Source organism: Triturus cristatus, chromosome 1_1, assembly GCF_964204655.1.
Source record: "Triturus cristatus chromosome 1_1, aTriCri1.1, whole genome shotgun sequence".
Taxonomy (NCBI): Eukaryota; Metazoa; Chordata; class Amphibia; order Caudata; family Salamandridae; genus Triturus; species Triturus cristatus.
The window spans coordinates 556008775-556029286 of NC_140579.1; the positions used below are offsets into that span (position 1 = coordinate 556008775).

Sequence of the window (20512 nt, forward strand, 5' to 3'; positions counted from 1 at the left end):
GAGAGCCAGGTGAGTGACAGTTTTGAAGTAGTTTATCGAAGTTTTGCAGAGTCAGAAGTTTAAATTCACTAAATACCAGAAAAATCACGAGACTTGGCAGCAATCTTAGGGGTGTTATGGATTCTTCGATTTATAGACCTAATCTTAGACCACTCGTCCTCATGCCCCACCGATTGCAGGGAGACAGAAACAGAAGGATCTTTGAGCACTATTTATAAAAAAATTAGACGGGAGTAATCCAGCATAATTTCATGAAGTTTACATTACGCTTGTTAATCAAAATTACACCAGACGACCCAATAATGCATGGTAAAATTTTAGTGCTGGAGCACGAGAACAACGTAATTGACTTATGGTCTGTGGAAGAAGAACTCACCTCTGGAGTGTCTCAAACTCCCATTCTCACTCCCCATTCTCCTCTGTAATATTTCACTGCAAGACACCTTTATCTCTCCACACATTTCTGAATGCCTCCATCTGCAAATCTCATGTCATAAAGCACCATCTTCACTTTCTCATTCTGCATGTACTTCCTTTTATCGCCACTACCATCCATTCCCACACGCATACAACTCACCCACTCATCTACTTATTTATATATTTGGGGTTTTTATAAAGTGCCTGGCTACCCGAAGCCTTCCCCACGCGGACTATTAGAACTGTGATCGGGAGGGGAACCAGCTAATGGTTTCCTGGAAACAGCCGGGTCTTCAGTCCCTTTCTGAAGGCCAGCTCATTGCGCGTTCATTTTTTTGGGCACAGTCTATATTTTGACAGCTGTGGAACTCACTGACACACTTACCAACAATTACAGCTGACAGATATGAAACTACTGTTCTGTGCTTGCTCTGCAGAGGTCAAGGACAGTACGTGAATGTGGACTTCACAACTTTATGACCCACTGATAGGCACTATGAGAAACTTGCTTCACTTAAAGCATCAGTGTATCTGCTCAGCGTGGGAGATGCTGTGCAAGTCTCCAGCCTGGGCAGTTCACTATTAAGTAATGACCTCGTGCTGATAGCAAGACAAAGAAACCTCGCTCATAGCATACAACGATAACTCACAGTTTTAGTTCGAGGTTTGGCAAATCCAGGCAACTGCAAGACAGATATCATGAGTCACTAATAAAATCAATACTGCAATTTTGGCGGGGCCAACCGTCGATCCTACATTGAGTCTTAGAACTTTTGTCTGCCTTGTGGACAGAACACCGCTTTAGCTCGAGGAAAAGTGGTAGGAATAAACACAATGATTACAATGTTTAAATCCTGCCCACGGTGCCACTACTGATGATGCTCTCAACCAAGGAGACCGGGAGCGGCTTAAAGGTTACAGTTGATGCTAGCAGTCGAAGCAAGGGATTTCTAAAGGTTGACAGGTCGGTTAAGGGCTAGTTCGTTAAGTGGCAGCTGAGGTCAAGCACGGTACTAGGTACGGTCTCAGCTAAATGAAGGTCCGGTGCCATGAGCGTAACTAATAAACCAATGACACTAGACAGCAGACCTCAGCAGGGTATGAACTATCCGACCCAGCCACCACCTTGCACTCACGTTCTCAATTACAACAGGCTGGTTGACGATCACATCACAAGACTCCATGGTGCTTCCTCAGGCAGTAGATGCTGGTTGGGCACAGCTGAGCATGCGTACATTGTCCAGGAAGCGTGGATTGCGACGATCTGCGCATGCTTGAAGAAACTGCTTCAACTGGAGCTTCACGGTCTGACAGCGGGAGAGTTCAACGTGTATGCGTAGTGACGTCGCATGATCTATCCTGCTGGATTGAGTGTACACGGTGTCTACTATTGAGCTGCGGAGACCCTTAGGGTTAGTTTGGGGCGCAACTAGACTCAAACTTTCCGGGGTGTGGGGGCTAGCTCCTTGAACTGTATGGGAGAAGCCATCTTCAGGGCAAGAATAAAAATAACTTGAGACATCTAATTTTACTGTTGTGCTATGTTGAATCATAACGGAGAATTTGGCATTTGCCACGCGGCCGTGAAAGTGACGCCGCCACGAAAATGAAAGTGATCTCATTAATGAGGAGGAGCGAGACGCGCTCTGTGGTGGGAGAGAGGTAGGGCGCACAATGGCAAAAAGGGAAAGCAGGCTGGCGAGTGGTGTGCGATGTGCGTGCACCATGACGAGAGAGGAAAGCCAGATGGCGCCTCTGCTCGTCATTGTGCGCGTAACCGCATGCTCTATGCCAGCCAAAAAGCTGTGGTAGCACTTTTAAAAGCCCACACACTAAATGTCTCGCCAGAACAGCGCATGCGCTGGCTCAGGCGAGACCTAAAAAAAGGGGTGGGGCATTGCGTTGACTTTTAGGTTGAGGGAATGGGGTCTCTTTCTTCTAAGCACGGAATTAACTTAAATGAGGAAAAGTACTCAAATGGGAAAAATTGTGACATATTCAGTGAGAAACACTTGAGAGCGGATGACAAATACAATCCAAATGTGCGCCGCACTTGAGACGTGTATACCAGTTTGTTTTTTCTTGTTCCAGGCTTTTTTTTAATTTAAGCTTCAAATTTTTCTCTCAGCCTACATACTCCATTATCTTTTGTGTTATGAGAGTGGGCATCCTCAAGAACAGAGATCTCTCTAGGAGATTTAGTAGCTTGTCTCACTGGTACAATCCCCCTCCCACTCTGCTCATATAGCTGCCTAAAGAATAGGAAACAGTCATAGTCCTCGATACGATTGATATACAACTTCAGATGTGAAGTTACATCAAAACTATTTCTTCAGTTTGAAAAACAGAATGACTAGGAAAACATACTAAGAAAGAGTTGTTTTTATAAACGAGAATAGACAATCTGAGAATGAAGTAGTGTGTTTCATGATACACTGGCCTACCTGAACAAAAGTAAATGGGACAATGCTAAATGGAAAAACTGATAGTCTTTAAAGCAGTAATCTTTTAAAGAGCGCCTAAATGCATAGTATGCCAACATGAATAAACTCCAACAGTGATTCCGTTACTGGTGGAAGCATGCATATATGCCCTTATAAAGGTATGTTGATGGAATGATTTGACTACAAGCGTAACAACCCACCCTTAACGGTCTGTAGTAAATAAAATGAAAACAACAAAAACTGACAAACAGATCAACCAATGCACTTTTTTCAGCAGGTTACCAAGATCTTACTCCCTATAGGACCTCCAAGGCAGTGTAAAAACAACGGACATACAGAAAATAGTTCAGTGATCGGATTTGATCTGCAGCAATGGAAGGCGATTCACAGATTCTGCCTTACATTTGAAATAGACTGGATGCCTGTGTAGAGTAAAAAATCTGCCACTGGCAAATGAAAGAATTACTTTGAAGCTGAGGGGTCTGATTAAACCATTGACTGTTAGTTTTTACCAACACCTTTGCATTCTGCTAGAAGGTCCGGTTTTCCATGTTCCTACCTTATACAGTTCCTCATCGAACTGGCTGAGCTGTGCAACCTCCTGCATAACCTCCTTTCTCATGAAGAAAGGAGTGTAGATTGGAGTGTAACCTTTGCTGCCCAGAGTCTGCAGAGCATAATTTATTAAGGCCTGCTCCAAGAAAACCAGGACACCCTGCAAGACAAGTACAGAGGAACCATCAGCCTAAAACATTACCAGCAAGTAGCAAAATGAAAAGTGGTCTGCCAAAATAAACTGCATTCTCTCAATCGAAAACAGTTCTACGTCGTAGCTGGATGGTAGGGAAAACAAATCCTATGATGTGCTGTTCATAATAGTTAACTCACATTTAGGAATAAGACATGAATTAAGTAAATGGCAAATTCTTTCACAGTAGTGTATGCTAGTAAATACATAAAGCTTGGTAATAGTTAATAGCAAAAGCAACAACATCAAACAACTGTGGGATGTCTTTGTGACTCAAAACAAGCACTTATGTGGTTTCCAAGTGATGCCACAACTCAGTTAAAAGATGCTGCCGTTAGCTTCACACTGCTTTTATCATTAAAAGAGCGAAGGCTAGGTAAAGGGAGAAGGACTGTACAGCATGTGTCTTGGATCTCACGAAAACCCACTCACCTTCAGGAAGTAGCCTCGGCTCCCAGCCAAAATGGCTCCCTTTTCTCCTTCGTAACCATCAACCATTACCACAAGGTCAACATGAGAGTACTTCTTACGCACAGTGCAATCACCCCAAATCCTCTCCACCTTGTTATCATTATCCTATAGGCAGAAGACAAAAGAAACTAATGAAAAAGACAGAACTATTGCATACAAATTTCTGTCTTATCTGCACACCCCCTGGAAACCATAAAATTAATGTTAGATGCATTTCCATCACTATATTAATTTCTGTTATACACCATTAGAACATCTTACGCAAACATACAACAGCGGTCATTTATTATCAGATAATTTTAAGGACTATGAGCATATTCGAATACACTTCCTAGAAAAAAAGACTCCTGATCACGTGAGCATCTCTGCAAACTAATGTGCTTGCACAAAGTTTTTGAACAATGAACACAATTTTCTCTTCCTGGTCATACCGCACAAAGAGAAAAGAAAACGTCTGTTTAGGACACAAGGATGGCGGTAACAAATGTGGAAGATCACACTAAAACATGAGCAATGTATGGACTGAGCAGAATGCCTTTAGCATCAGTAAAAATGGATTAAAATAAATAAATAAATAAACTTACCTTCGCCGCCGCGCTCTTCCGGCCTCTTCAGATCTGCTGCCAGCACCAGAAGCACCCAGGCTTCTGGACTCTCCCAGCCAATCACAACGCTTCATGAGCAGCGCCGTGATTGGTCTGAGCGGCCAGTTTGGCTGCTCAGCCAGTGTCTGGGAGGCTGGGCATGTTCTCCACGGGGCTGTGCAACACAGCCCTGTGAAGAACATGTTAAGTGCGCATGACGGTTTGGCTGGCCGCATGCGCACTTAGAGGAGATCAAACCACTCCTCACAATGCTCTGGCGTCACAGGGCTCAGCTCCGCCTGTGTTGCATTGGAAAATACAATAATAACGTCCGGTCATTATATTTTTATTTTATGCACTGCTGAAATAGCAGTGGGGCGACGTTCCTCTGCCTTAGCGGATAAGCCATCACTGGGGGCATAATGTTACAGTTTAAGACAGGGAACATACAAACGACCAACAGATCATGGAAAATAATCAAACAAGCATTGAAAATGCAATAGGTCTCGCCTTTGATTAAGTTAAAGCCATTTGCTTTGCTAATGGTATTGTATAGCAAAGCAAATGGCTTTAACTTAATGAAAGGTGAGACCTATTGCATTTTTTATGCTGGTCTCAGATGGCAGCTTTGGAGCACTTTCACTTGTCACACATGGAACTGAACACACAAATGGGCAGAGTAGAGAGAGGATAAAAGCAATGTCTAACCAGGAGAGGGAAGCAAGCTCACAGGTAAGGTGGCAGAGATGGTCTACCCTATTTTTATGTGTTTGTTCTGTGTCGTTTATCCGTGTTTTATTCCTGAAGTGTCCCACAGTCATACATCCCTTAGTAATATTTGAAGGTGTGGGTTATGTGCAAGAGAGAGAGGCTTGGAGCAGCTTGTAAGGGCTCAGATGTAGAAGCGGTGCTCACGGCTCAGGGTGCCTCATTGTGCGATAACAATGAGAACAGGAAGATCAAAAGCACAAGACTTAGGCATGGAGACCGCGGCTCGGTTTCTCAGACAGGAATGTCAAAAATGTCACAAGCGGCCCTTGGAACATTTATCGCTCGTGTGGAGAAAGCAACAACACACACACTCCATGACGACCTAACTGAATCCAATATTGATCCAAGACCAAACATTCTGGACCACAAAGCAAAATCCACGGTTTCCAATTTAATTGATATTCATAACTCTAGAGAGGGAGCCAGGCCAGCTCAAAATTTTCCTGTGCACCACAGATTCCTAGTGGTACCGGGTGGGTTTTATTTTTTTAGGGAGAGCAGCGCGCTCGCTAAAAATAAGCTACATGAAACTAAAGTGACATTTTCAGAAATATTGCTGCCGTAATCAGAGTTTCGCCCAGGCAGCAGCACCCGGTAGGGCTGGGGTAAAGCCAGTCACGTTGTGGGCAAGGATGGCATCTGCCTGAGTTGGTTTGGTGCCTGAACTGCCGGCCTCAAGAGCACCACACGCCACTAGACTTGGGGAGTACCTGGGCCTCCATGTAGCGCCTCGAAGCTTGCAGTGTCACCTCACTCGCGTTCCAGGTGACCGGCCAATGAAAAGTGAATGTACAGTGTGGCAGTAACGACCCGGTTTGTATGGAAAACGCACGAGGGGTGGTGAGATACATGCCAGGCACTTGACAATAGAAAGGTGAAACCAGGTGCGCCAGGTTGGGGGGCATTTGACCCATGCACACATGTTTACAGGGGGGGGGGGGGGGTAAGCAGTAAGCAATTACAGATGGGCAAGCAGACACTGCCCACGAAGGGTGCCAGCGGTCCTCTGAGTGCCAAGTATGCATATAGAGAGAAGCGTCGATTGCCCTGCCTAGGTCTGCCCATTGCCAGCCTGGCCCCATCCCCACCCGCCTTAGCTAGGATCCGCATCTTGGCGGGAAGCTTAGATAGCCCACTGAAACAGCATTGGGGAGGATAATTCGACTCATTCAGTACACGTGGTAGTGGTGGGGGTGTACACAGGTGGCTCCCCACTTAACCCCCACCCCTGGCTCGGCTTCCCCGAGAGGTGTACAGCCGGGACACGTATCCCACCGCCCGCTAGGGTTCCCAAAGCACGCGCAGTGTGCCCTATCTGGTCCTAAAGGGCAGCGACGGAGCAGAGTTAATCATTAAACAATTAACAGGGGCCGCAGGGAGTGGTCACGGAGGCGGGCAGAAGAGAGGGCCGCAGGGAGTGGTCACTGAGGTGGGCAGAAGAGGGGCCGCAGGGAGAGAGAGAGGTCAATTAGGCGGACAGAACAGGGAGCAGTCAGTCAGGCGGATAGACTCTCGTCATCGGACCCAATATGGAACCTTCATCAGAGCCAAGAAGCCTAACTAAACACTTAAAAAGAAGTGAAAATTCTTTATGTGCATTTAGTCGATAAACCAGGGTAGATCGGACCCGAGACCTCGAAAACCGTAATATTACAAACATTGCTGACAATCCAAGGGGTCAAATTAAAGAGCCAAACGGCGAGTAACGGTCCCTGGTTCAAGTACCAGCAAGCAGTAGATGCCACATCACATATGAAGTGTGCTAACGTGGAGCAAAACGAGATGGCGCTGCGAGTAATAGGTTGGAGTAGCTGTATCAGCTAGACACTACTCTGAGACACAGTATTAAACGTGTTCCCACCACATCTCTCTGCCTCGTATTCCATGGCCCCCTCCCCCCGAAATACCTTCGCCAGCGTAAGCACCCAAGGCATTACATAACAAGCCCGTTGCTGACAGCCTCCCCACCCTTCACCGCCTGCCTCCTGGTTAAAAGCTTTAAAGGGAAACAAGCGCTCGACTTCTGTGTTTTGTGCACTATTATCGAGGCACTGTGTGTATTCCACGGTGCGTGTGACAGCTTTGCACACGCACGTAGCAAAGAGCGGGGCTGGTGCATTTCGAAAGGGGGGGGTGCATGTAAACAGGGGCAAGAGACCTCCCCACCACAAGACTGTCTGCTTGATTATACCCCCCCCCCCCCCCCAAGCATGAATGTACCCCCCACCCACACGACCCCCACCAGGTACTGCCCGTCCACCCCCCCCCCCCATCAAGGAATTGTTGCAGGGATTCTGTGTTTGCACAGAACTATGCACAGGAAACCAGGACCTCAGAGAATTGTGGTGTACCAGAAACTCCCCTCAGAACCAAGAACCCCATATCCGACTAGCTTAGTGTCCCATTCGTTAGCCTAGATCTAGCTAGGCGGTCCCAATGTATAGACAAACCAGAACATGCGACTTAGATATTTATCAGGAGTGGTGTGCATCCGAAATACCAGTTTGTACTTATTTATCAGTCCACAACAGAATAATACAGACACGGTAAAGTTTAAAAAGTTTATTTTATAAACCTCGCGTCCTAAGATGCAGTACTTTGGCTAACACTAGCAGACAAATGGTTAAGATCAAAACCATCAGCATTGTTACAATACCATACAGAATAAAAGGAGCAATCATAATAATAATGACAGTGGTATGCAGCCACACTCCTTTCTCTAGCAACTAATACATTATTATTAGACTAATAGAAGGTCTCAAAGGCTAACAGGGGGGACCCCATACCGTATAGAGCAGCTTAGTAGAATCACATCAAAGGATCAGCTCTCTCATGCATCAGCTCTTCTGTTCGAATGCATTCTAAAACATTCTGTACGGTAATATTAAAGGCACTTGTCCTTCAGATATTGGCAGCTGCCTGTATGATATGTCTAAAAAGTGGTACGATCAATCTGAACACAACACTCTGCACCGTCTAGTGTCCTAGCCTTGTTCTTTACATGATGTACAGACGAAGGTCGCAGCACACTGTTAAGAATGTTAAATAATAAACTGTTATCCTGCAAGGCAAAGTCGAGTAAGCATTTCTAAAATGAATAACATATAACAACAGTGTCACGTGCAAAGCAGCAGAAACGGCAAGCTGGCTTTCTAACAGTTGACTCGGTTATGCTAACTTAGTGTTGTAAATAGGGAGTGGCTAACCCATATAACAGAATCCGCTTTCCCCTGGTGACAATATTCACCCTTTCCTGCACAAACACACCAACATATTCTCTCTCTCTCTCTCCTGCTTTGCTGCGAGAAGTTGCAGAAAATGTTCCCCTCAGACCCTTGCACTTCTGCAGTGGAAAGGAGAGAATCGTCTGACAGCAAGAGGGGAATGCCACCCTGCCCACAGCCGCCCCCCGCCCTCACCCCGTGCTTGGGATGGCCACTGCCCCTCCGGCTTACCCAGTAGCCCACGTCCCTCCAATTCCCTTGTGGAACAATTCCGCACAACCCACCCCCAGCAGCGCACAAACACGTGAAATGATCGCACAGGAAAGTGCGCAAACTCACCCAGCGGCAGGAAACGCTTGCTATCTTCCATTTCCAGCTATCTCATGCCAACAAGTCTGTAAGCGCTAGCGACGCCAGGCAGCCGTGGTTGCCGTAGTCTTTTCTCTTTTTCTGCCGTCCCACTTGGACGGCCTGCTTTCCTTCTGAAGTAAAAGGTTTCTTATCTTTATGGGGCCATGTGTTTGGCCCCATAAAGATAAGAAACCTTTTACTTCAGAAGGGAAGCAGGCTAGGCCGTCCAAATGGGACGGCAGAAAAAGCCGAACAAAAACGTCACGAACACCTCTTTTCCAATGGTTGGCCACCGTTTAGCATAAACGGTGACGCCGGTCAATGGAAAAGAGGGGCGGGGCTTAATGCCCTTTACAGAAAATACCCAAAATCGTTAAATCTCGCCAGCGAGACTGCGCATGTGCGCAGCCCACGCCAGGCGAGACCTAAAAAATGACCCACATTTGAAAAATTAACCGATTTAGAGCATGGCAGGCAGAGGTTAAGTCAGTCGGCATGGTGGAGTACTTTACCCCTGATATACCAAGGGTCCTCCGCCTGCCAAATTTAGAGTTGCCCGCCAGCCATGTGGCCAACTCTAAACATTGGCAGGAACTGCTATCTCGAAAGTTCCTGTGAAAGTTATAAAAGTTTTTGCAGACGCTTCCATCAAACATGAAGGCCACCCTTCAATCTTTTACTGTGTTTTACTTGTCCAACAACAAAACTCCCCAAGTAGGAGTTTTTTGGGGAAAAAGCAAAACTAACGGCCACCACACTATGGGAGCTGTCCATCATGGTTTGGGGGGTGGTTTTTGTTATTGTTCCTAAAACTTGGCTGTGATGAAAAGCAAACACTGCCCCAATCCATATAGCATGTTCTACTCTAAATCGGGCAGATGGAGTAATAGGAGCTCTTTCCCACAGCCCATACTCTGTCGGGCCACTCTAGGAGCATGTCAGCGACAGAGCTGGAGTAGGTTCCATTGTTAATATACTTAAAGTCAGTGCAACTGTAAATCAGGCAGGCAGACCTTAAGTTTGGCAGAGAGGGTACTAAGTCACCATTGTGAAAGAGTAGCCTCTCCGCCAAAATCCAACTTATCCTGAGTTGGTCTGCCTGGTCACAATGACCATAAATGACTTGAAGACCTTTAAAATTAAAAATAATCCCTTGACCATTCCCTGACACAAGGGAATTAGTCTACAAAAAACATGTATCTAGAAAAAATGTGGTGCCGCAGAACCAACTGTCTGAAAGGTGACTGTTCCACCATTCCAGATGTAGAATTCTATTCTCCATAACATTCCTAATTCTGCGGAACACCCTTGCAGTTTTCTAATGTGCCCTAAGGAAAGGAGGTCATGAATAGCTTGTTTAATGCATTTTTTTTATGCAACACTACAAACCAAAAGAGCTTTCTACAGGTATCCATTAACAGACTGCATATCCTCAAAATCTTGTCTTTACATAACAGAATAAGAATAAACAAGAAAACTGGGAGCAGAGTGTGATTCGAACGGGCTGATTGCAGAATGCTCAAACTGGGAGTGTAAATGTATTATCAATCATTGAGGTGTTGGCGAAAGAGCACCTTTTTTGACGTTTCTGAGGAGGCTAGAGTAGCAGAAGACGTCAAATGTATAAAGGCACAGGGTTCCATTTTATAGCTGCAGGTAGCTGGATAGGACAGATTTGATAGACTCTGTACTTGGGAGATTTTCAGCTATGCAGAAGCCTTGCTTCTGAAATGAGGGACTTCTATTGTGTGCTGAATCAAATTTGTGGCTTCCGGTTAGACTGAAACGGCATGCCAAGTTCAGCTATGAGAGTTGATTGGAAGAGAATTGTTTTAGGGTTTACAGATAGGGTAGTCATTATGTAGTTAGGGACATGCTACGAAAGAGGACATGCTATTTTGTTTTAGGATATTAAGGGGCATGCACAATCCGATGTTGAGGAGTCTGTTGCTATTTTGGAAACGAGCTTAATAACAAAGAGGTGGAAACGTATTTAAAGGAAAATTTAGTGCAGCAAACACCTGTAGATAACTTTTCAGTGAAATAATGGCCAATCACGCAGACTGCGCAGTTGAAACCTGGGAGAGTTTTGAAACTAACCCCTTGCTTGAGAGTCAGTGCAATGTCCAGAGTGCAAGTTTGAAGTCCTGAACAGAATCATTCTGGGAAATCTTGGGTTATCAAAGGTGTTTCCTTTCATTTCAGCAACATCAATAGACTAAAGATTAGGGATATGAAAAACATCTTTCTTGGAAAACACTGATCGCAAATGTAATTTCTCACAGAACAAGTTTGCTTCGGATTGAGGAAAAAAATAAATCAGACAAGTAGGTACCGTTCTGCAGAGACAGTATTCCGTTTAAGTATCGGGCCCAAATATTAACAGAAACTAATTGCAATCTACCTCCACCTAGTCTCTGCTGGTACCCAATTGTGTGACGTGCAAAACATAGTACCTTGGTCTTATCTAGATTGATCTTAAATCTACTGGGCACTGCACCGGCTTTCAAGAGGCCGAGGCTGTGCTGTAAACCTATAGGCATTCTATGCGTCAGTACTATGTTGTGCGTACATGTCTCAGTGCTTTCAAATTCTTCATCTGTAAAATTCATCCCCAAAATTAGTGAAGGAACAACATTAGATATCACATCAAAAAGGAGGAGCTCTGAAGGAGGCTGTTTTTAGACCGTTTGCTAATCATAATGGGGGTGAAGCAGGGGTCCAATGTGCACGTTCTGATGATGATTTAGGGATACCTTCATCTGGACATTTAACAGTATTTTGGTCCATCTCTCTGCCCACTCCTTTCCAAAATAATTGGTTGTTTTCCCTCTCAAATTATGTCCAACATCCTGGACCAATTAATTTTACATATCCATTATTTCTAATATTTAATAAGAATTTATATTTCTGCCTATCCTTGTTTAGCACAGCCCTATGAAAATAACTACACTTCCATGGATATCTCAAACTGGTGGATTCTTTAAAGAAAATTCCTTAGGGGAGTTAATCATGTTTAACCCAGATTTACTTAAGTGGGTCTTGGTCGGTATATAATAAATGCTTATAATTATACCACAGAATTAGTGTGCTGAGAAATCAGAAAGGATGTGTAGTCTCTGTATTTTTATCAATAGGTTTGTACTTGTTACTACCAGGCTCAACATTTACAATCAAATGTGGTTACAAAAGTTGTAATACTTTTAGTACGAAGAATTGGAGTAGAAAATTATGCTAACTGTTTTTGACAAAGTATAACTGCTGCAGCGCCAAGATATTAGTGCTATTCCTTGCTCTGTAGTCTCCCTCTCACTGTCTGTTCCACCCCTCTTTTATGCTTCTATTTGTTCTGTATGCGTCAAGGCTACAGACCTCCTATTGGCCTCCTGACTGCTTCTGTCCTACGGATAAAGCACAGAAAGTAATCTATCGTACTCTTGGTCTCCTCAATTAGGAACCAGCAGGAATCTGTATGGAAAGTTCAAAAAGACAGGTGAGAGCATAGCATGGAGTCGAAAACCATTCCAATTCTTCCAGGAACAAGAGGTTAAACTTAACTAGTACTCACTGGAGCAGGCAATATATTAAAAAGTGGAAGAAGGTGTAAGGGTGCAGTAAGGAATTACATTTCTCACACCTAAGAATACACCTCCAACTGCGAACAAGTTTGGGACACAGCAATTCAGCTACTCACCTCATCATTGCTAATGGGCACAGAGGGATGGAGAAGGTTTCCAATCTCACGCAGATTTTCAAACCGCTCAGCTTCCAACTTCTCCCGTTCAGTATTGCCCTTCTCAATGGCCTCGTCTATGAGAACGCACAGCCTTTTAATTTGTGTTACTGTAAGACCCTGGAATAAATCAAACAAATTACTTTGACACCCGAATTGGTTTAAAGGAGGACAACAACCCTGCTAATCACAGGACTTACACAGAACATATGCACAAGAGGCCTAGATCACAGACTACAATTAAGTCTCCATGCAGACACGCTATCAATAAAGGCATACAACCAAGATTTGTTAATAATGTCTGTTGGACTTGGCCCTTCTGGCATGTTTACCCCTAAACTTTTTGCTTTTAGTATGTGACCCAGTAGGAGTGATTTCTGGTGTTGGCGCACTTTAGCACTGCGGCGCAGTGCAAAGGGCGTGCGCTGAGTGCGTGTGTGAGAGTGGCCTGCCCCTCCATAGGAATGCCTGGGGAATGTATGTGACCATGTTAGTTCCTGATGCGTGGGGAGTGCAGGCTCGAGTTTGGTATGTGCGGACTCGTGTGATTGAATGGTGCGCGATGATGTGTGCGGCGTCAATGTACCTAGTGTGGAAGTGCCACTTCTAGAAGTGGGCATTTCTGGGTGCAGTGTGAAATGAGTGCCTTGTCTGCCGATTGGCTGGCTGAGGTCATGTGACGGGCTAGGGAATCCCCAGAGTCAGGAGGAGTCACCCAGTGGTGAATGGGGAGATCAGCAGCTAGATGGGTGGGAGGAGTGCACCTGGGACCTGAATAGGGCAGGGCTTTCCCTACACAATGCTGGCTCCGCCCCCTGTGGTGCGACTGACGACCCTAGCCCTGCCAGTGAATAGAGTGAGGGGCTGAGCACATCAAGGGTGCTCCCCAACCAGCTGCGACTGGTTTTCCCCCTCACCCTGAACCAAGAACAAAGGGAAAAGGTGTATAAAAATGGGGCTGTGTCCCCACAGAAGCGTGTGTTTTCTCTTCCAGGATCCTGCCTGAGGGGGCTGCTGCTGGGCCAGAGGACCGCCACTTGGACTACCTCCCTGCCTGGAGGCCCCTGCCTTGCTGCATACAGAGGAGAACTTTGCCGGACCTCTTTTATTTGACTTATAGCGCTAGGAACGCTTTATTTCTGAAAGCCGGTGCCCACGCGGCATTTGCCCCGTTCTTGGCCGATCCGGAGGTCCCCTGGCAGGTGCCCACCCTGCCAGGGACATTGCCGCCCATATCGAGTGCCCACCTCGATTTATTGTATTTTAAAAGAGCCGGTGCCCACCCGGCATTTGCCCGCAAATCGCGCAAAATCGCCCCTCCGGCGCCCGACCAGGAAGTCAGGCAGGCCGGGGGCGGGCCTCCGGGACAATCAGAACCGGAAGTAGGAGGGCGGGAGCCTACGCCGCTTCCCACCGAAGACTCGCGGCTGGTTTAAGCACCGGAGCAGGCGGGAGCCTACCCCGCGCTTCCCAGAGGACAGAAGAAAGAGAAGAGGCGCCGTGACTGCCCCCAGCCCCGCCGCGAGAGAAGTGCCCACGAAGCCGACGAGTGCTGCCGGTGAGTAGGGGCTGCTCTTCTCCCTTACTGAGCGGCCCTGCATTGTTTGTAGTAGAGCGCTGGTGCGCTCCAACGACGTGGGGGCAGAATTGTTTTAGAGCCCCAAGGCTCCAACGTCTGGGGGGCATTATCCTCTCGAGTCCCTGAGCAGGACTCCAACGTTGTAGGGCACAAGTGCTTCTTCGAGTCTAGAGGGACTCCAACGTTACGGGGCCAATATTCGTTCAGAGCCTCGAGGGCTCCCACGTTGTTTAGAGGGGCATTGGTCCTGTGATAAGAGCAGCCCCGGAAGGCAGCGGGCCGCTCCAACGTTGGCCCCCACATTTGCTCAGAGTCCAGAGGGACTCCAACGACGGGGGCACATTGTTCTTGAGCCACGAAGGCTCTAGGGGGCATTTCTTGTTGTTAGAGCCCAGAGAGGCTCCACGTGAGTGCTGTATATTGTTTTGAGAAGGAACAGTGGTGCCCCAGCATTTCTCCAGCTGCCCAGCACTTACTGGGCAGCTGCAACGTTTAGGTTGTGGCCTTTACGCTTTGGCTTGCGCAGCCTTGCCCGGACTCTGCTGGACAAAGGGCGTTTGAGCCCCTGAGAGGCCAAGATGGCCTGGGAACAGTTTCCCTGTGTTGTGCCCTCCCCTAGGGTACCTGGGGACTTATGTGAGTTTGGCGCAATTGTGTTTTCCTGCACCTCTGAATGTGTTTTTATGCGTCATGTGCCTTGTGTTTACACCTCTGAATGTGTTGTGATGCATCATGTGTAATGTGCTTATACCCCTACAGGTATTGTGATACTTAGGTGGTTGTTTTTCTCCTAGTACAGGTGGTGCTAGTGAGGTCCTGGTTCCCTGCGCAATATTCTCCTAAGGTGGTTAGGGTTGCATAGGTGGTACTTAACATTTACCAGTAGTTACTGGTTGCGTGCTACAGTGATTTACATTCTATGTTCTAAGTGATATTCTAAGTGCTAGTTCTAAAAGTTCTGAATCCTGACAGCGGTCCAGGTGGCCCTGTCTTGTACATATCCCTTGTAAAATTCTGCCCAGTGCCCGTTGGCACAGTGGAAATATTATCTAATGTGTTTTGGTATAATACAAAGGCTATTTTTATATAACCTTGTGTGGAGTTTCTTTTGTGGTGGACCTAGGGTGTTGTTGCTGTGTGCGCGCGCAAACGCTTTACACATTGCCTCCGGGATAAGCCTAACTGCTCGTGCCAAGCTACCAAGGGGGTGAGCAGGGGTTATCTTTGGCGTGTAACTCCCCAGCCCTGACTAGAGTGGTGGTTTCTGCCTGGCTTTGGCGCAAGCCCTAGCCAACCAGAAATCACCATTTCTAACAATGTCCAACTACCTCTATCCTTGTCAAATCCTCTGCTAGCCACTAGATAAAAAGCCATGTTATCTAAAACCTTGACCTATCACATGCACAATAAATTCCAATGCATTCCAGGAGCGCTTTGGAGTGCAATGTCGTTTTACTTGTTTGGGTGGGCGTTAACTGGGGGAAACCCAATTTCAATTGCAAACACGGTATTACGCATACCACAAGCAGGCACCACACACTCAGTGGTACAAAAGGGGGTGGTGATGGACGGAGCATCAGAACCAATCAAACACCCAAACCCAGTCAACAGATCTGGGTTTGATCCATCACCGTTCTTTAGCCCACGCTGCCACCCCAGTTCAGACATGGCCATATGCAAATCAGTCTGACCCTGTGCCTCATGGGAACAGTCCAGCCCGAACTGCCAAGCCATGCCTTCCCTGGACCGGAAACAAGCTTCCTAGGACCGGTTTCTGGCATTTCAGCCGTCTTCAGCCAGGCTTGCTTGAATCCAGTGGCAAAGTGAGCAAGGGACTCACATCTGAGCATACCCTGCACGTGTGTAATGTGCTTAAACCCCTACAGGTATTGTGATACTTAGGTGGTTGTTTTTCTCCTAGTACAGGTGGTGCTAGTGAGGTCCTGGTTCCCTGCGCAATATTCTCCTAAGGTGGTTAGGGTTGCATAGGTGGTACTTAACATTTACCAGTAGTTACTGGTTGCGTGCTACAGTGATTTACATTCTATGTTCTAAGTGATATTCTAAGTGCTAGTTCTAAAAGTTCTGATTCCCGACAGTGGTCCAGGCGGCCCTGTCTTGTACATATCCCTTGTAAAATTCTGCCCAGTGCCCGTTGGCACAGTGGAAATATTATCTAATGTGTTTTGGTATAATACAAAGGCTATTTTTATATAACCTTGTGTGGAGTTTCTTTTGTGGTGGACCTAGGGTGTTGTTGCTGTGTGCGCGCGCGCGCAAACGCTTTACACATTGCCTCCAGGATAAGCCTAACTGCTCGTGCCAAGCTACCAAGGGGGTGAGCAGGGGTTATCTTTGGCGTGTAACTCCCCAGCCCTGACTAGAGTGGTGGTTTCTGCCTGGCTTTGGCGCAAGCCCTAGCCAACCAGAAATCACCATTTCTAACAATGTCCAACTACCTCTATCCTTGTCAAATCCTCTGCTAGCCACTAGATAAAAAGCCATGTTATCTAAAACCTTGACCTATCACATGCACAATAAATTCCAATGCTTTCCAGGAGGGCTTTGGAGGGCAATGTCGTTTTACTTGTTTGGGTAGGCGTTAACAGGGGGAAACCCAATTTCAATTGCAAACATGGTATTACGCATACCACAAGCAGGCACCACACACTCAGTAACAGAGACTGTTGGAGAATGCTTGTGCAAATAATCTAAGGTGGTCACAAAAAACAAGGTCTTCTTTCCTGGTGCTCTAGGGGATGCCATATAGTCAAATGTTTTGCTTCTCAGAAGGAAGAAGAACAGGGTCATGATTTACAAGGGGGTAAATATTGAGTCGCATATTAGCCACTAGATTATTACCGTACATGACCACACTGGTTCACGGGGACCAAGCCGGCTTTATCCCCACTAGGAGCACAGCATGGAATATTCGCCGCCTGGTCCGTATCATGGACAACGTCTGGGACCCAGCACAGCGGCCGGCAGTGCTCGCCGTGGACATCGAAAAGGCTTTCGATAGCCTCGAATGGGGATACCTCGACGCGGTGCTCGAGAAGTCCGGCCTGGGGGAGGGGTTCGGACGTTGGACGCGGGTCCTATACTCCTCCGCTACGGCCAGGGTGCGGCTGGGAGCGGTCGTGTCCGAGGCCTATCCAGTGCGCAGGGGCACACGGCAGGGTTGCTCGTTATCTCCCCTGCTGTTCGCCTTGGCGATGGAGCCTTTGGCGGCGCAAGCGCGGACAGGAGCGGTGTACGGCGGGGTTCGCTGTGGGGAGGAGGAACATTATATATCCCTGTACGCGGATGACCTCCTGCTGTACCTGGAGGACTCCGGGGACGCTCTGGACGGGGCTGTGGAGATGCTCTCGCGCTTTGGCGAGCTCTCGGGCCTCAAGGTCAACTGGACCAAAACCTGCGTTTTCCCGCTGCGGGCAGAGGTCCCGTATTGCCCTCCCACTCGGGACGTGGTATGGGAGGCCAAATGCTTTACCTACCTGGGCGTCCGGATATACCACGATGTCGAAAATCTATTGGACGGTAATGTAGGGCGTTGCATACGGGCTCTGAAGGGATGCATGGCCTTCTGGGCTGCCCTCCCGCTCTCGGTCCTGGGCCGGGTCGCGTTGCTGAAGATGGTGGCCCTGCCCCGACTGCTCTATTACTTCCGCACACTGCCGATATGGATCCCGCAGAGGATCTTTAAAGAATTGAGGTCGCAGATCATCAGCTTCCTATGGGGGACGGGACGGAGACGAGTAGCCCTGACGGTACTGAAGCGGCCTAAACTAGAGGGAGGACTGGCGGTCCCCGATTTTGAGTTGTACTACCTGGCGGCGCAGCTACAAGTGCTGACACAGAATGTGGCCAGGGTATTCCGGGGCCCGGAGCCGGGACGGGCATCCAGAGACATGTCCTGTCTTACATAGTCATGCAACAGAAGTTAGACCTGAGAGATTTGTCCATCGAGGAGAGGACTCTCCGGCTATGCTGGCAGAGGGGCATGCGGAGAGCAAAGACGATGAGACCTTATGCACCGGAGATCCCGCTGGGGATGCTGACGGCGCTGCCGCATGGAGGCGATTGGTCCCCGCTAGCGGAGTGGGAGGAGCTGGGGTTGCAGATGGTGGGGGACCTCTATATAGATGGGGCGCTGGCCCCCTTCGGGGCTCTGCAGGAGCAGTTTGGCCTCCCGGATGGGAGTTATCTCCTGCACGCGGCGGTGAGCGCGGCAATACAGAAACACTGGAGGAAGGGGCTCGAGGAGCCCACTGTGGCGCTAACCTGCCAGTACGTGGCAATGGCGGCGGGCACGATCAAGGCGGTGACATGCCTACAGGCTAGACTGCTGCAGGAGGGGTTGGAGCCGCTTGCGGCACTGAAGGAGCGGTGGGAGGAAAGCATAGGTAAACCCATTCCGGACACGATCTGGAGCCACATCATGCGGAGGACATGGAAGGGTAGCGGGAATGCCCGCTTTCAGCAGGTGCACTTCTTCATCGTTCACAGGGCGTATTTGACCCCGGGAAAGATTAGCCGGCACTTTAAGGTGCAGGAGGCTGCTTGCCCGCGCTGCTTCACACTGGGAGCTGAACTAGAGCATATGCTGTGGGGGTGCCCGAAGCTCGGGTCGTATTGGGCTGAGGTGGGAGAGATCTTGAATGCTGCGACGGATAGGGAGGTCGAGTTTGATATGGGGGCGTGCCTGCTGCTCTGGTTCCCTCACACAGCAAAGACAAAAGTGACGAGTAAATTTATAGACTTGGGGCTTATGTTGGCCCAGAGAGAGATTACGTGGCACTGGAAGTCCCGGGAGGGCCCATCGATCGGGCGGTGGATCTCCGAGTTATTAAAATGGTCTGGATGTGAGAGTGAAGTCAGAAGGCGCCAAGCGATTAGGACGGACAATGAAGCGGGGCTGGAGTGGGTAAGGGCATGGGAGCAGATCGAGCAGGCCCTGCAGGATTGCCGGCTCGAGCGGGCGGAACGGGAGCGTGAGGAGAACGGAGTTCCTTGAGGCTGAGGACAATAGATGTACCCCGGATAGCTGGCACGAATTAGAGTTAGGGACCACTGGAGGGGCCCGCAACAGCAGCAGTTGGGGGGGGCGGGATGGGAGGGGGGGGGGGGGGGAGTTCCTGAGGTGGGAGGGTAATGCTACACTGAGTTGGGTGAAGAATGTAGCTGGTGGGACAGAAAAGCAGAGGCTCCCATGGGGCATGCACCAAGCACCGCTGTGAGGCGATAGTTGTGTTCCATTGCTTAACTATCCATCTATGCCGCCCGGCCCCCGGGATGTGGGCTGAATGGCTGTGTGCGTTGCTAAACCGAAGAATATAACCGGAGATTGTAGGGGGTGCCGGTTGCCCCGATGGTTATGTTGCTGAAAATGTTGCAATAAAAAACATGTTTTAAAAAAAAAAAATGATTTACAAGGGGGTGAGACGAAAATGCCTTATACAAGGGTGCATAAAAAGGGGAGGGCTCAGCATACGTCTGCCTCTAAAAACCCCAGGGTGGAAACAGAGATGAAGGTGTTCTCTCCAGAAATTTTATGTAGGCAATTCTCCATTATTAGTGAGAGAGTTTAACAGGCAAGTGGGACTCAGGCAGAAGTATGGCTTCTTACAATTCATAGCCTAAAAGGGACAGGAGTGAGGAAAATAAACTGAAAGAAAGGAGAGTGTTAAACTGACTATCTGGCTCAGGAAAGTTGGATGCACAAACCTGCCTGGGGTATCATGAGAAAAGGAAAATAGATGGACATATCCAACCCTTCGTCTTACTAATTAATTATTTAGGAAGTACCCAGGCAGGGAGGAAATGAGAGAGCATATATTCTTTGGAACTAGGTAGTACTACATGCACAGAGAACACAATGTAATGTTTCTGATGGACACATTCACTAATTAAAAAGCCTACACATATCTTTCCCACTCTGAATTGTTCCTTGGCTACGAGCAACAACAGTGGGCCATTAAATAAATTCATCTAGCAACTATACTAAAACAAATAACCCTAGTGCAGTTATAAACAAACTTGCAAGCTATAATCTTGGTTTCATCTCTTCTATGTTTCATTTACTATAACTAAATTGAAAATCAGCAAAGATTGGAAAGAAGAACATTGAAAATGTGGCAATGCTGGATTTGACTAGGTTTCACATAATGCATACATGAAAAAGCAGATG

The 20512-nt window shown here is 47.7% G+C and overlaps 1 protein-coding gene across 1 annotated transcript in view; it reads right to left on the reverse strand.

Annotated features, from left to right (window-relative positions):
• Positions 1-20512, reverse strand: part of SARS1 (seryl-tRNA synthetase 1) — a 214531-nt gene that overhangs the window by 170348 nt on the left and 23671 nt on the right. The window contains exons 4-6 of the mRNA XM_085643409.1: positions 12705-12863; positions 4042-4185; positions 3421-3576 (exon numbers count right to left, since the gene is read on the reverse strand). Of these exons, the coding sequence (XP_085499535.1) occupies positions 3421-3576; positions 4042-4185; positions 12705-12863 (459 nt within the window). The remainder of the gene's footprint in view (positions 1-3420; positions 3577-4041; positions 4186-12704; positions 12864-20512) is intronic.